The following is a 13,501-nucleotide window of genomic DNA, read 5'->3' as shown; positions in this document are numbered from 1 at the left end:
CACAGGCGTGCTACATCTCGCTGTTCACAAAACCCACCCAGAACCAGCAGAGCCTACTGCTGCAGCAAAAACCAGGATGCCACCAGCTGAAGCCACTGCCCTTCTGCCAACTGTGCTCTGAGACCGATTATGCAGAGATGAAGGACTGCATTAGATGGACAGGCTGCAGGTTTCACACAGGTGAACATGCACTTTCTCCTAGAATAACAGTCGTGAAAAAGGGTGCAGTTGACCCAGACCATGAAGCTGGAGGCAGGAACAAACCCCGATGCCTTACCCCAGGCCAGACTCTGCAGGAGGTCACTCCTCACCACACAGCACCAGCAGAGAACAGGACAGAGCAGGGTGTAAAGAACACAGCCCGCATCCAGCAGCCTTGCTCTGACAACCCTGGGAACAAAGAGAAAAAGCCTACATGAATGTATTGCTCTTCCAGTACACATCACATCTCTCTTGCCATAGGATCCTTCGTGCTACCAAATCTGCCCCATGTTCCTCAATGGCCCAAACTCTTCCCATCTCTCCCTGTGGGATAATTTAGGGCCTTTGGTGTAGTGACAATGACAACAGTGCTATACCCTTCCCCTTTGATTTTGATGTCTGAAAAAGATAATCCTGCCCAGGGAATAGAGCACTGGAGCAGGTGCCAACATTCAGAGCCTGTCTTTATCCATGGTAACTACAAGAGATGCTTGACATTTATGTGTTGAAGCATTTCTTAAATGAAAAATGGCTTTGCAATCAAAATGAATACGTGTGCAGAAAATCTCCAATTTGGTTGAAAGTTGCCAGGCTTATAAATTGGAAGCTGAATGTTTCTCTAATAAAGTAAAATAAAACACAATAAAATTATAATAGTTATTCAAGAAATACACCCAGCTTTTCCAAACCACTATAACCCTTGAGAGCTGCATTTTTGTTTGTTTCATTTTAGGAAAGTATTTTTATTCTTAATAATACTTTCTTAAGTCTTTAAAAGTATAGAAAGAAAATGCTTTTAAATTGACTTTTTCACCTCATACAAAAGTATGAGGTGAAGCACCTGGCAGTAGTCTGCCATACTTAGCTGTCTCCTTGCAAATGGCAATGATCACCATAAAAGCAGCTGACATTTTACTGGTGACTGGTTTGTATGGTCTCCATACCATAGGAAATATAAGAATTTATTCTCCTCATGGTAAATATTGACCCTGGCTCGCTTCACTGAATATTTACCTCTTGGGTCAATAAATCATCATGTTCATCTCAATAGAAGTCAGTATCTGCTTATTATTATATTAACCTTTATGAGGCAGATAGCAGTTGTTTTTCCCTATAATATGATATTGCACAAATTGGATAACTAAGAAAGATTTCTTTGTGATAGAATTTTTGACTTCCAACTTTTTTGCTCAATTTGAGGCACATAAAATGAAACATTTAATGCACCACATGGAGCTGTCTTTCTTTTACAATTGGCTTTTGGCAAATATATTAAGAGTCCTAGGACAAGTCCTGGGACACCTGGAAGATCTACACGTGGATGTGTGTCTTCTGGCCAACGTGGTGAAATTGCTGCACCCTTTGGCTCTCACAGGCAGCTGCACGTGGTCAAACTTTTGTCCTGGCCAGGTGTTATTAAGCCTTGTGAGAGCACACATCACAGGATGCAATGAAATGTAGCCAAGATTTGGGAAGAAGAGGAAAACAGATATGCAAGTTTGTGAGGAAGGATGGAAGGATTGCTCAGCAGAAGGTCAGATGGAAGGAAGGATGGACAGAAAGAAAGAAGCCTGACAGGAAAAAAGGGAATCTTCATTGAATAGCAGAAAGGCCATGTGCTGAAGCTGAGCCTGGTCCCTGTTCACCAACATGGAGGAACATTTTGGAAAAAGAAGGAGATACCTGGTGAGGCAATGCTTGCTCCCCTCCCGTCTCCAGCCTTTGTAGATTAAAGAGAGCATGGCACTTCTTCAAAAGTGCAGAAGACAGCATTGACATTCTGGCAAATTCATCCCTTCAATAAAAATAAATGATTTCCAAGGCTGCATGTGAGATATGGCTACACATATGGCTGGCACATTTTCCTACACATTGCTTGAACTATCACTATCTACCTCATTGCTTCGTAAAGCACTATGAGATACAGCTTCTCAACTATTAAAATTACAGTATAAAACATAACTCTCCTTCATATGGTAAGCTCAAAAGCTCTTTTAAATATGATATACACTCGTCTTCCCTTAGAATCTAGATTTTAACTGTGCTTCCTTCGCATGAAAGTACTGCCCACAGATGCCATCCAGACTTGCCACCCAGAGGAAACTAAGTACTGCCCGTACGTTTCATTTATCTGGTACTCCAGTACATACTCTGGTACATATCTGCCCAGTAAGGGGGTTGAGCGTTAAAAAAGAAAAAACACTGAATGAGAAGGATATTGTGCCAGAGGGTGGAGTAGAAAAGAAACAGTACGAAGTCATATTCATAATCAGTATAAAACAACGCTGCAGTTTGCTGATTTACTGTGGATGTAACTGTGGTCCCAAACATCCCTCTGTTTATAAACACTCATTTCCAAAGGCTTCTGAGCTGCCGAACAAAAACAAACTCCAGCCATGATATGTGATAAACAGGAAACAAGCCAGAGTAAATACTGCAGTGGGAACAAAGCCTGGGATAGCAAATACAGAGCCACAAGGGACAGATACCACACAAAACACGAGCGAAGCACACACTCGTGCATGGTGTGAACACCTACTGTCAAGCAAAGGTTAGAACTCAGCTGCAGCCTTGAGGGCTGCAATGCCAGGTTTGTCAATGGGGAGAACCAAGCCACATTTTAGAGTAACATAACAATGCCCTAGAAGGAATCCAGGCTTTTCCAAAGGGGACTGTCACCTTCAAAATACAAGAGAATTGCAAGGCTGGGCACTTGGGCTAGATGGCTTCTGCCGACAATAAAATCCAGGTTAATCCAGGCAGATGCTGTGGCTCTGTCAGCAAACGGCGGCTCCAGAAAAGCCAGCCAAGAAGTAACTGTTCCTCCTCTCACGTGCTAGGCAAAAGCCTGGCTTTGCAGAAATCCCACTTCACCCAAGGCACCCAACTTCTCCAGCCAGGAAAAGACGAAAACTCTTCCTGAGCGGCTCCACGGGGCAAAGCATGTCTAGTTCCCTTCGCCAGGAAAGGGATGGACTACAGCCATCTCAGCCAGCCTAAGAACAAAGCGAGCATCATTAACAGAGCAGAGAAGGCAATGTCAGACAGCACGCCGAACAGCAGCTGAGCACAGGCTGCCACCACCCTGTGTGAGCCCAGGCTTGTTCCTTGGCCAGAGGCTGCAGTGTGCACAGGGACAGGAAGGACAGCCACATCAGCCACCGCACCACTTCACCAGCGGCCAGCTTTCAAATGCACCCATCCTGCCTCCGAAATCCAGAGCTGAACAGCTCTGAGGATGAAGGATACCTCTGCTCAAGGGCATGTTTCAAGCTGATGGGGCTTTACAGCAGCGACAAGGGTGACGACCCCAAGCCTGTGTCCCAGAGACAGGAGGCTTCCTTCTGTGACTGGAAGGCAGTGGCCCAGCAGCACATGCTGGGGGGTGGGGTGGGGGGGAGTTACATCCAGTCCAAAAACTTTTTGCCTTTTATGTCTCGTTTTTCATGTGATGGAACTGTAGGTTTTCCTGCTGCGCTTTAAAAAGGGCAGGAACAATAACCTTTGCAATTAGTACTTGGCAGAGCAAGCTCCTGTCCGCAATAAATTAACGGAACCAATTAGGGAGGAGGGAAAAATAATCAGATGCCATAAGGTAAGTCCTGGCTGTGCCAGCCTATGAGCAGAGGCCGTTCTGGAGCACAGTCAGGCGGGGATATCCCGACGGGTCTGAGGAGGGCCAGGCCAAGACCTCCTCGCAGTGCCCAAGCCTTGTCCCAGGCAAGGGAGGGGAGGAAAGTCACGGAAAGTCAATGCGCACTTCTTCTTGAAACCTGTCGTATGGGATTTATTGCCTTTCTCTCGCCCCACTGATGGCAACCACACCCTGAAAGGGCCTATCAAGGAGTGAGGTGGCCAGAGACCAGTTCCCTCACGAAAGGAAGCTCTCAGTTGGGATATGATGGGTGGGTAGCACTGTGTTATAACCTCACCTCCTCGATTTGTTTTCTCAAAGGCCTTCAACTCCTCCACATTGTGCCTCATGTCTATCACTACCACTCCACCTGGATGGTCCATTCCCTGCTATCGGGACATTGTGGACAAGCACTTCTTACCCCTATCAATACTTAGGCTGCTTTAAATAACACCACTGATTTTTCAGCCCCTACCCAGTCAACATCTCGCCTCTCCATCCCAGAGCCAGAGTAGAAAACTGTATTTCAACTTCAGAAAGACATTTGATCCAGCAACCCATGAAAGATCACTCCGAGAAGCCATTCAAATCTTCTAGGACATGAGAGATGTTGTGTGCTTCAGAAAGTGGGTAAAGAACCATAAACCAAGCAAAATGATAAACAGCAACTTGTCAAGATGGGGAGATGTACCTGGTGGGGTTCGGCAGAGATCACTGTTCGACCCATCTTTTGTCACCTCTACATTAACGAGCTGGAAAAAGAAGTAAAGAGCAAATAATAGAATTGGCAGACCAGGCTATATTAGGAGGTGTTGCCATCACCAGGGAAGGCCAGGAACATAAAACAAATTAGAAGACAGGTTAGAAATCAGGGTGGAAAATAAAGAACAGGGGAGAAAAATGTCTGTCCAGACAGATTTACAGAGTGGATCAAAAGCATTCAAGCAACCAGAAATTCTGCTCTGCAAAGGATTTTGGTATTTCAAATTTGTAGGTGCTGTTAAACAAAACCCAAAACTTTCCCCGTAATAAAGTGCCTTGGGAAACAGCATTCCTTTTGACTTCAACACAATTAAAACATTTTAAAAGGCAGTCACTATGAAAGGATACACATAACATATTCCACTCTGAAAAATATCAAAAGAGGGTATTTCAATATTGTCAGAATGTTCCCTTCACAACAAAATTTTAGACACATTTCCATTCCAAAAGAAATTTTCCAAAGGAAAACTTCTGAAAAAAATATTACTGACCAGCTCATGTCAAATCTAACCTTCAAAAGAGCCATGTGTAAACCCCTTTTTTGCTTGCTTGTTTGTCCGGAAAATAGAGGAAAGGAGGAACAACATAAGTGATATTCAGCATGAGGGTCCTACAGACAATATCAGTATTTATTCCTCAAGGTGAGTCACTCGGGGTGGGGGGGGGAATCCAGTCCCACTGCTTAGCATCCCAAAAGCCTGGGGGTGGGGTGTTGGCCTAATTTCCCATCCTCAGAGTACATCCAACTTTCACCTCCCAGGCTTTTTTCTCAGCAGCCTTTTTTCCTTTAGCACAAGCTATATAAACAGTCAATTCCCAGAAACAGAGCTGTAAGAAAATATTAATTCTCGTAAGAGCCCCTAGCATGCCTCTCCGGTCAGCAGCACAGGAAGCTCAAAGGAGCAATGCAGTGTATTCGTGCACCCAGAAAAAAATCTCAAGTAGCACATTCTCAATTTTTATTTTTATTTTTTTAAAGTAAACTCTGTCACTGCGTGCAAAATAGCATTCCAGGAGCAGGTCAATGAAATAAGCAAGCAGTTAATGGAAGCATTGTTTTTAAAGCCATACTTAAACCATAACACTGTGAGGCACACTGATAGTTCACCTAGGTATCTCCAACAGTTCATCTAGATGTGCGTGCAATAGAAAGAACAAGATTTAAACAAGACAGATACACACACAGGGCCAATAGGTATAGAAGGGCTGAAGAAATATACAGCTCTAGGATTTTAAGTACGTATACAATATTAGATGGACATGCTCAGAAATCTTTGAAGGTGACATGATGGGCTCTCAATGTGAAAGATCACTCTACCCAGAAATTTTTTTCCCATTCTGGCTTGCTTTCTCCTAGTGGATTAGAGAGCCAGCACATTGTACCATAAATGAATACCCAGCCAGCGCTGGCCTCCTCCCAAGCCTTAAATTGTTTATAGCCCATTCGATCTCCACTTACAGCCTTGGTTCTGCTAATCGAATCACATCTTCTTTCAATAGCCAGACTTTTTTTTCCCCCCCTTTTAAACACCATCTTATCTAATCTGCACAATTTGCATTTTGTCAAGTCTGTACGTGGTACAGGAACCCAGTAAATCAGATTTAATAGAGCAAAGTGCTCTTATCTAAAGCTCAACAATCTTTTACTTAAGCGTGTGTATTTGTGCTTAAAGTTGAGATTTGTGAAAATTGTTTTGAATCACATTCTTTTCCTCGAGATTTAGGGAAAAACATGGTGCTAAGTTGTGGCTGGGTGGAGTCTGAAATTCTCTGTTTTTGCCACCATGTCTCCTTCTCTACTTCAAGACCCATGGAGCAGAGATCCTGCTGCAACCTTTCTCCTCCCTGCGGGAAGAGGCTGCCTGGGATAGGCATGGCTTATCTGATGCCACATGGGCACCTCTGAACTGGAAGAGGGACCACAGTGCAGTCCGATTCTCTAGAATAGGTGTGTAAGTCAGCTGTGGCACAGCGAGAAACCCAGAAGAGCTCTGCATGTCTCCCAGCACCCGAACAGCTACTGCAGTGTGGTGAGCATGGTACCAGACCATTGGCAAGCACAGTGGACCTCTGAAGAGTACTTCACTGCTTCTCACTTCTCAGCTGGTTTCTGCAGCATTCAGCCTCTTTGACTTCCCAAGAGGACACAGCTGGCACGCTGTCCTTTGGGTCACTGAGAAGCAGGGAGCCTTGCAGGCTGCTGCAACTCACTGCTTCCTGATTTATAAACGCTTTTTCTCCCTCTATTGCTTATTCACACAGAGATCTTACCTTCCACCACACACCCACATGTACTTACAGAGCAAAAACCTTGGCTAATTTTAAGGCTTTTAACAACAAGTTGAAATATATCATTACAAATATATCTTAGAGACTTATTAACAGAAGGTTTTAGGAGAGGACCGTGAGCCTACTTGCAAACGCCTACCAGATAAACCCTTTCACCTCTGTGTATCAAACTGGCCACACGCTTGCTGTCATTCTCCAGAGGTTCCTTCCTCCATGTCTGCAATTTCTATTTGAATTTGACCTCTAATATCCCTAGCCCAGAACCACAGGTGTAGAGATGTAGGCAAAGACTTCACATTGTTCTCCAACCCACCTCTGAACCCTGGTGAGCAGCAGCCATGTCACCTCAGCATCCTGTGCTGCTCACTCCCCGGCTTTGGTAGGCATCACCTGTGAGACAGGATTCAGGGGAGTTTTACTGCCCCAAACTCACACAAGAGCCTTCAAAAGGATGACCCCAAACTGTTTCAAAGAGCAGACTGCACCTTTTCAGTTGTGGCATGACTAGACCGGGGCCATCTTTTCTCCCAGCGCTCAGCCTACAGGGTCTGAATGAAGAGCAGTGACCCCACAGTTTTGCCTCTAGGACGTACACCAAACAGCAAATCCCAAACACTCCCTCCCTTGTGTCTCTGTGGTGAGCAAATGAGTAAGGATAAGGCCAAACAACAGCTCTGGATCTGCTTGGCATTATTTTACCCAAATCAATGAACACAAAAAGGGAAAAAACCACACACAACTTACCCACAGACTCATTCACTCTTCCCCTACCACTGCTAAAATAACCACATCCCAAAGAAACCACGTCCTTCTCCTGCTAGACCGGCTGTGTCCCATGACAGCAACAGACAGGTTTTCTTTCTCTCCTGGGAGAGCTGATTCGGAGCCTCAATTAAAGCAGATTTCAATACACCTGAAAGCAGTAGGCTTCACAATTATTCCCTTTTTCTTTCTGTGTGTGTTTGGTCACTGAGCCTTGTTTCTCTCCACAGGGGAGTCTGCTCACTAAACCTGCTTGCTTATTTAAAACTCAGCAGCCTCAACACACTCCCATTTTTCCACCTGAGACCAAAAAACGGGAGTCCTTGAGTCATTAAAAGCAAGATGCAATTAGTGCCAACACTGACTGGCTCACTCCCTCCTATTCCATGCCCATGTCTGAAGCTCCTTCCTTTGTGAGCTCTAATGTGTGTTTAATGTGCAACTTAATTATTTGATTACAATGGCATAATTATGTAATTGTAATGTATTGTGCAAGTTGGCTGGAAGGAGACGGGAGACATTTGCTGAGTGACGTGGGATAAACAGAATAACAACAACATCAAGGAAACAGAATAAATCTAATGAGATGATAATTTGGAGGAATAGTTAAGAAAATGGGTACTTTGGAAAATGAAAAGTAGCTGGACTTTTTTTTTTCCTAAATGTTTTTAATTAATTTATTCTTCCCTCCCGCCCCTTTGTGATCAGCCAGAAATTTCTCTCGCACTGCCAAAGAGGGAGAACGCGGCTGTGCTGGAAGGGCAGAGCCAGGCAGGCTGCCGCAGGGTGTCCTGTCCCCACCACGCTCCTCTGCCTGTCACAGCTCCTGGAAGGACAACTGAACGCGTGCCCGAGCCGTTCCGAGCTGGCCCCACAAACTGCTCTCACTGTTAATGCACACACGCTTTCCTGGACTACAGGCACACAGGAGCAGTTCGGCCACAACCATGGGCAATCCTACGATGCTGAAAAACCTCCCGTTTGCCATGGAAATACGAGGGGATGCACTGAGTGCTTCGTGGTAATTTATTGTAACGCAGTAATGCAAGTACCTGCACGAGCCCTCCCAGCCAAGTCAGAATGCTCTCCAACTTACGGACGCTCATGTCCGTACGCTGAACCCAAAAATGAGGGGGAAATGCTAGGCAAATATGGTCAAGGTAAGCAACAGCCACAGGGAAGCTCATTGCAAGAGCCATAAACCACATCTTGGAGACAGATTCCAAGTCCTGTTTTGTACAAGCCTTCTAAGCTTTCTGGTTTCTCTGCTCTCCCTCAGAGGACTTTAACAACTCCCTTTCTCCCAGCAGCAAGCACATTCTCAAGGAGACCACATCAGTAAATATGGCAACGAGGAGCCTAGACAACCAGTTTAGCCTACTCACCAAAATTCTGCTGAGATACAGTCCACCTGCAGCATCCCGGGTTTCTGTGGGAGACACAAGCCCATGGTAAGTATTTCAGGGAGACTTCCAAACCTGTTCCTCATCACTAATTACTTGATAGTTGGCAGAAGGCTCGGACCAGTAAAGTTTTCCATTGCATGGGCTTCTCCAGTCAGAGCTCTGGCGGGTAGACACCAGCCAACACCCCAGGAGAGAGATCTGTACCCACTATACGTGGCAATACATGCTGGTGGCTTGTTTTACAGGCGACACATATATACACAACTGGGTTTATATTCATGGCTATTTCAGCCAAGTTCTTCTTTTGTGAAACAGCCTTCCCAAGCCAAACTTTGGGAGATGTGGGAATCTGACCCATTTCAACAGCAAGCTGCACTCTGATCTTGTCAAAACACACATTCCAGAGCAAGTAATATTGAAACTGTTCTGATATTAGCAAAGCAAACAGAGGCAATGACAGCCTGCAGCATATCTATCTGCCAGCTATCCAAATAAGATTAGCCAAGGAGCAAACTCCATGATATGGAAGTGGACTCTCAGTCAGCCAACTTCAGTAAACACGAGCTGCCAGCCAGGGAGAGATGATGAACGTAACCAAACAACCGCAGGTATATGCAAACTCAATTTGCCACGACTCAAGTTGTATCACTAACTCCTACTGATTTCGGTCCAAGGAGTCCAAGGAGTCTAACTCTCCCTGGGGTTTAACACAGTTTAACATCAGGGTTAAGTGCATGCTATATACAATTACAGTATAGTAAAGCTTCGCACCCCAATTTGTGCATGAAAAGAGTTGCAGGAGCTATTGAGAGAAGAGAATTCTGCCCCAGGCTCCATCCCTTCCCAGAAACACACGTGTTGGATTTAGCCTCCTTTCTGAATCTGGATCAATCATCACAACCCTGAAAAATCCTGCCATCCTAACTCGCAGTGAGACAATGTAACATTTTCCACCAAAATAAAAAGTCAGCACTCTGAGCCAATACTTCAGGATAAAATGTTGTTTGGTGGGGTTCAGTTAATTTGTTTAAAGAAAAAATGTCATCTGAAGCCAGAGTAAAAGCATTTGTGTTTTAAAGTTAAAAAATAAAAATTTGTATGCGCTCCCAGCTTTAAAAAATGAATTTTTAATGGAATCCTAACAAATCAGATCTGGCATAGCCCACACATTCCATTACGTTACTTTCAAAATAAAACTGACAAGAAAACTTTCTATGATGAAGATTTCTTACTGTTTGGCTGATTACAAGGTAAAAGTCTGCAGACTGGCTGGTGCCATCAAGAGTTTCCAGAGCATCTCTCTCAAAAGCAATCGGGGCTATCGGCTTTAAAACCTACCGCTGATTCTTCTGTCGCTCCTGGAGAATGCATTAACAATTTGCTCCTGGACAGCAAGAGAGGTCTTCTGTGGATCTGGGCAGCTGTGGCCCCCCCAGCAGCATCCGTCACCCAGCATGTGAGGTCTAAGATTCCTGTCGTCGCACCAGGGTATTTGTATGCATTTCTAAGTGTTTAAGAATTATTATGTTGTGCAAAGGCTTGTATAACTCTTCAGGGAGGTCGCACAGACGTGTTATATATTCAACAGACGTGCAATAAACACAATTTAGCACTATCTACCCACCTCCAAATACTCCAGTTCTTGCTTGCAGGAAAGAAAAACAAAACAATTTTAATAATGTATCAGTAATGGTTTTGATTATTAGATTTGCAGATTCGCTCGGGGTGGTGTGACGTTCGTTGCATACATACCCACCCCAAGCAAGCCGCCATCCTGACAGCGACGGACGGATTGATGCGGAAGAGAGGAGCCCAGCACTCAACAGGGGACAGGAGCAAGCGCGACCTCCCCGCACGAAGGATGCCAGACTGAGAGCTGGAACGGTGCCGGCAGCCTCGCTGCTTAACCTTGGCCCATCCCCAATCTGCCATCACAGCTGCCACCCGTGCTGGCCGACACAAAGAGAGGACCTGGGATGCGCGGAGACTTGGAGATACACAGGAGCAAGCCTCATGCTCATACACTGGCACGATCACTGACAGTTTCTTTGTAGTGAGGGCTGCAGTCTTCTGTTAGAGGCAAAAAAATGGATGAATGCTGGTAATTAAAGGAGACAGAATGCGGTGGTTAGGACTTAACAGCCACTCTTCAGTGGGGAAAATGCATATAGTATGTCCCAGTAATCTAATTTAGATCAGGTAACATAGTATGAACTATGGTCTAAACACTTGTATGCAAACACTTGGCATAGCTCTGTATCTCCATCATACATCTACGTCCTGCAGGCCTGCCCCAAAGCAGCTAAACTTGGCACAGAATCTGACAGGCTTTGGGTCAGGCCTTTATTACATTGGGCATGAGCACTGCTGAAGCATCTGCTAGGCAGAAGGACTTGCATCCTTGCAATCTAATGCATTAGTTTTAGCTGAAGAGTTAACAGACGTCAAGGCCAGGGAAGATGACTGACATTACGGACTGATGCCCAGGGAACACAGGCTGGAGGGACTGGAGCAGATTTTTCAGAAAAAGCATCCAATGTGGCAGATTCCACTGGCTCTCTTGGGAAGTGGCCCAAAATTTTGTGGACAAAGTCAACGAAAAAGTTCCTCCAGGACAATTAAACGCAGAGGTACCACCTCTGGCTGAGGAAGCCTCTCTGACATTGATGCCGGAGCTGGAACAGGACACGAGGAGAAGCACCACAGCCCTTTAACCATGTTTTCTCTAACTTTTCACTATCTGCTAACGTGTACTGCTTTCTGGTGTCCAAGAGATGATATTGGATGGATGACTCCCTGGCTTGAGCAGGCAGAGCCCTTCTTGTATCTTCTGGTAAAAGGGGGGATCTTATTTCTGGTTTGGATTTTCTATTGGGTCTTTGCAACTTGGAATACCAAGACCTCTGCTGTCAGAAAAACAAACAAACAAACAAAACAAAACAACAACTCTCTCCTGCTTATAGACTGTAATCCAGCTGTATCTTAGCCTATGAAACATTGATCTTCCATTTCTCTAGCAATGGAAAGGCTGCTTTTTGATCCTGACCAACTGCACCCCATCTTCTTCTCCCTTCTTCCCTACTGCTAGAGGAGCCACTTGGCCTCCTCTGCCTGACCCACAGGTGAACAACTGGAGAAAAAAAAAAGAATCTGTTTGTTATAGGCAACCAGCCTTCCCTGTAAACATTAAATATCAATTATAAGAGAAGCCATGCAGTGCTTTAATTATAGTGATGAAAAATCATCCCATTAATCAAGTTTCTAATCAGCTAGTTTCTCGTAATAAGGTAGCAACTGTTATTTTATCGATTAACTCTTAACAGGCCACCAAGATAAATCAATTCCACGTTTTTTTGCATAGACCTTGTTTTACAACAGGAAAAATTCTTCCTTTAGCAGTGAACTTGCCTGAGTGTGAACTCCTTGCTTTTGTTTTTTTTTTTTTTTTTTTTTTTTTTTTTTTTGCTAGTGCTGCTTCCTCCCTCTGGGGCTTGTTCTTCATGGCCAGAAAGTGGGCTCCTAGCTCTCACTTGCTCAGGCTCAATGGAAAGGGCCCTGTTGTCTTTCAGAGCTGTGATTTAGGCGGCTGGGTCCAATTCAGATTGGAAAGAGCTGCAAAATAAAGGGTAATACAGGAAACAGAGAGCTTTGCCTTTTGAGAGGAGATGAAAAGAGCTCCGCTCACTTAGTCTAGCAAAACAAAAGCCAAGAAGAAACATGGCTGTGGTCTAGAAATATATGGAGAACTGGAAAGAAAAAAGGCAGAGAGGAAACAAGGGTGAAAAAAAGCCATTTCAGTCGAAGAACAAATGGGAACAAAGCAGCTGTGAATTAATATAAGCTGGAATTTAGAAATACATGCTAAGAGGCTCAGAGCAGAAAGACTTTTTGACAGGCTTCCCTTGGGAGTCGCTGGGCAAAACCTAAACGAATTTTTCACAGAACTCGAGCTGCACATGGGAGAGATGTTATTGCAAGGAGTTTGCAATGGTTAGGCACGAACACAAGGCTCCAAGGAGCCCGTCCTGTCTTCAGAGAAGGTTTTCTAGGATCCGCATCCAGGCTAGACATGAAGCCACTTGATTAATTATTGCCTCTGCTGACTTCTCCCACCTACTGCTCAGTTCAACACCAATTATTCAGGATCAGCTCATAATAACCTATTGAAGAGGTACAGCTTTTCATTTGCATAAGCAGTTTCAGCCAACACAGTCTGCTGAGACAGAAAATATACACTGAATATTTAGCAAGTCTGACGGCATTTTAGAAGCATGTGATAGTACACAACTGATGACATCATATGTTTGTCATGCTTCCTGAAGCTGAAGACTAACACAGCAAAGAACTTAACCCAAAATTGATTGGAGCAGTGTTTAAAAAAAAAAAAAAACATAAAAACCAGATTGTTTCTAGATTTAGATGCAACTCCCTGAGAACCCATCATGTG

The 13,501-nt window shown here is 44.5% G+C and overlaps 1 protein-coding gene across 1 annotated transcript in view; it reads right to left on the bottom strand.

The window, feature by feature from the left end:
- Positions 1–13,501, bottom strand: part of LOC310904044 (uncharacterized protein) — a 131,022-nt gene that overhangs the window by 56,121 nt on the left and 61,400 nt on the right. The window contains exons 17-21 of the mRNA XM_083848202.1: positions 10,811–11,124; positions 10,679–10,699; positions 10,393–10,558; positions 9,034–9,077; positions 278–390 (exon numbers count right to left, since the gene is read on the bottom strand). Coding sequence (XP_083704328.1) covers positions 278–390; positions 9,034–9,077; positions 10,393–10,558; positions 10,679–10,699; positions 10,811–11,124 — 658 coding nt within the window. The remainder of the gene's footprint in view (positions 1–277; positions 391–9,033; positions 9,078–10,392; positions 10,559–10,678; positions 10,700–10,810; positions 11,125–13,501) is intronic.

Source organism: Anser anser (genome assembly GCF_964211835.1).
Source record: "Anser anser genome assembly, chromosome: 9".
Classification (NCBI taxonomy): Eukaryota; Metazoa; Chordata; class Aves; order Anseriformes; family Anatidae; genus Anser; species Anser anser.
This window is presented reverse-complemented; position numbering and strand designations above follow the sequence as displayed.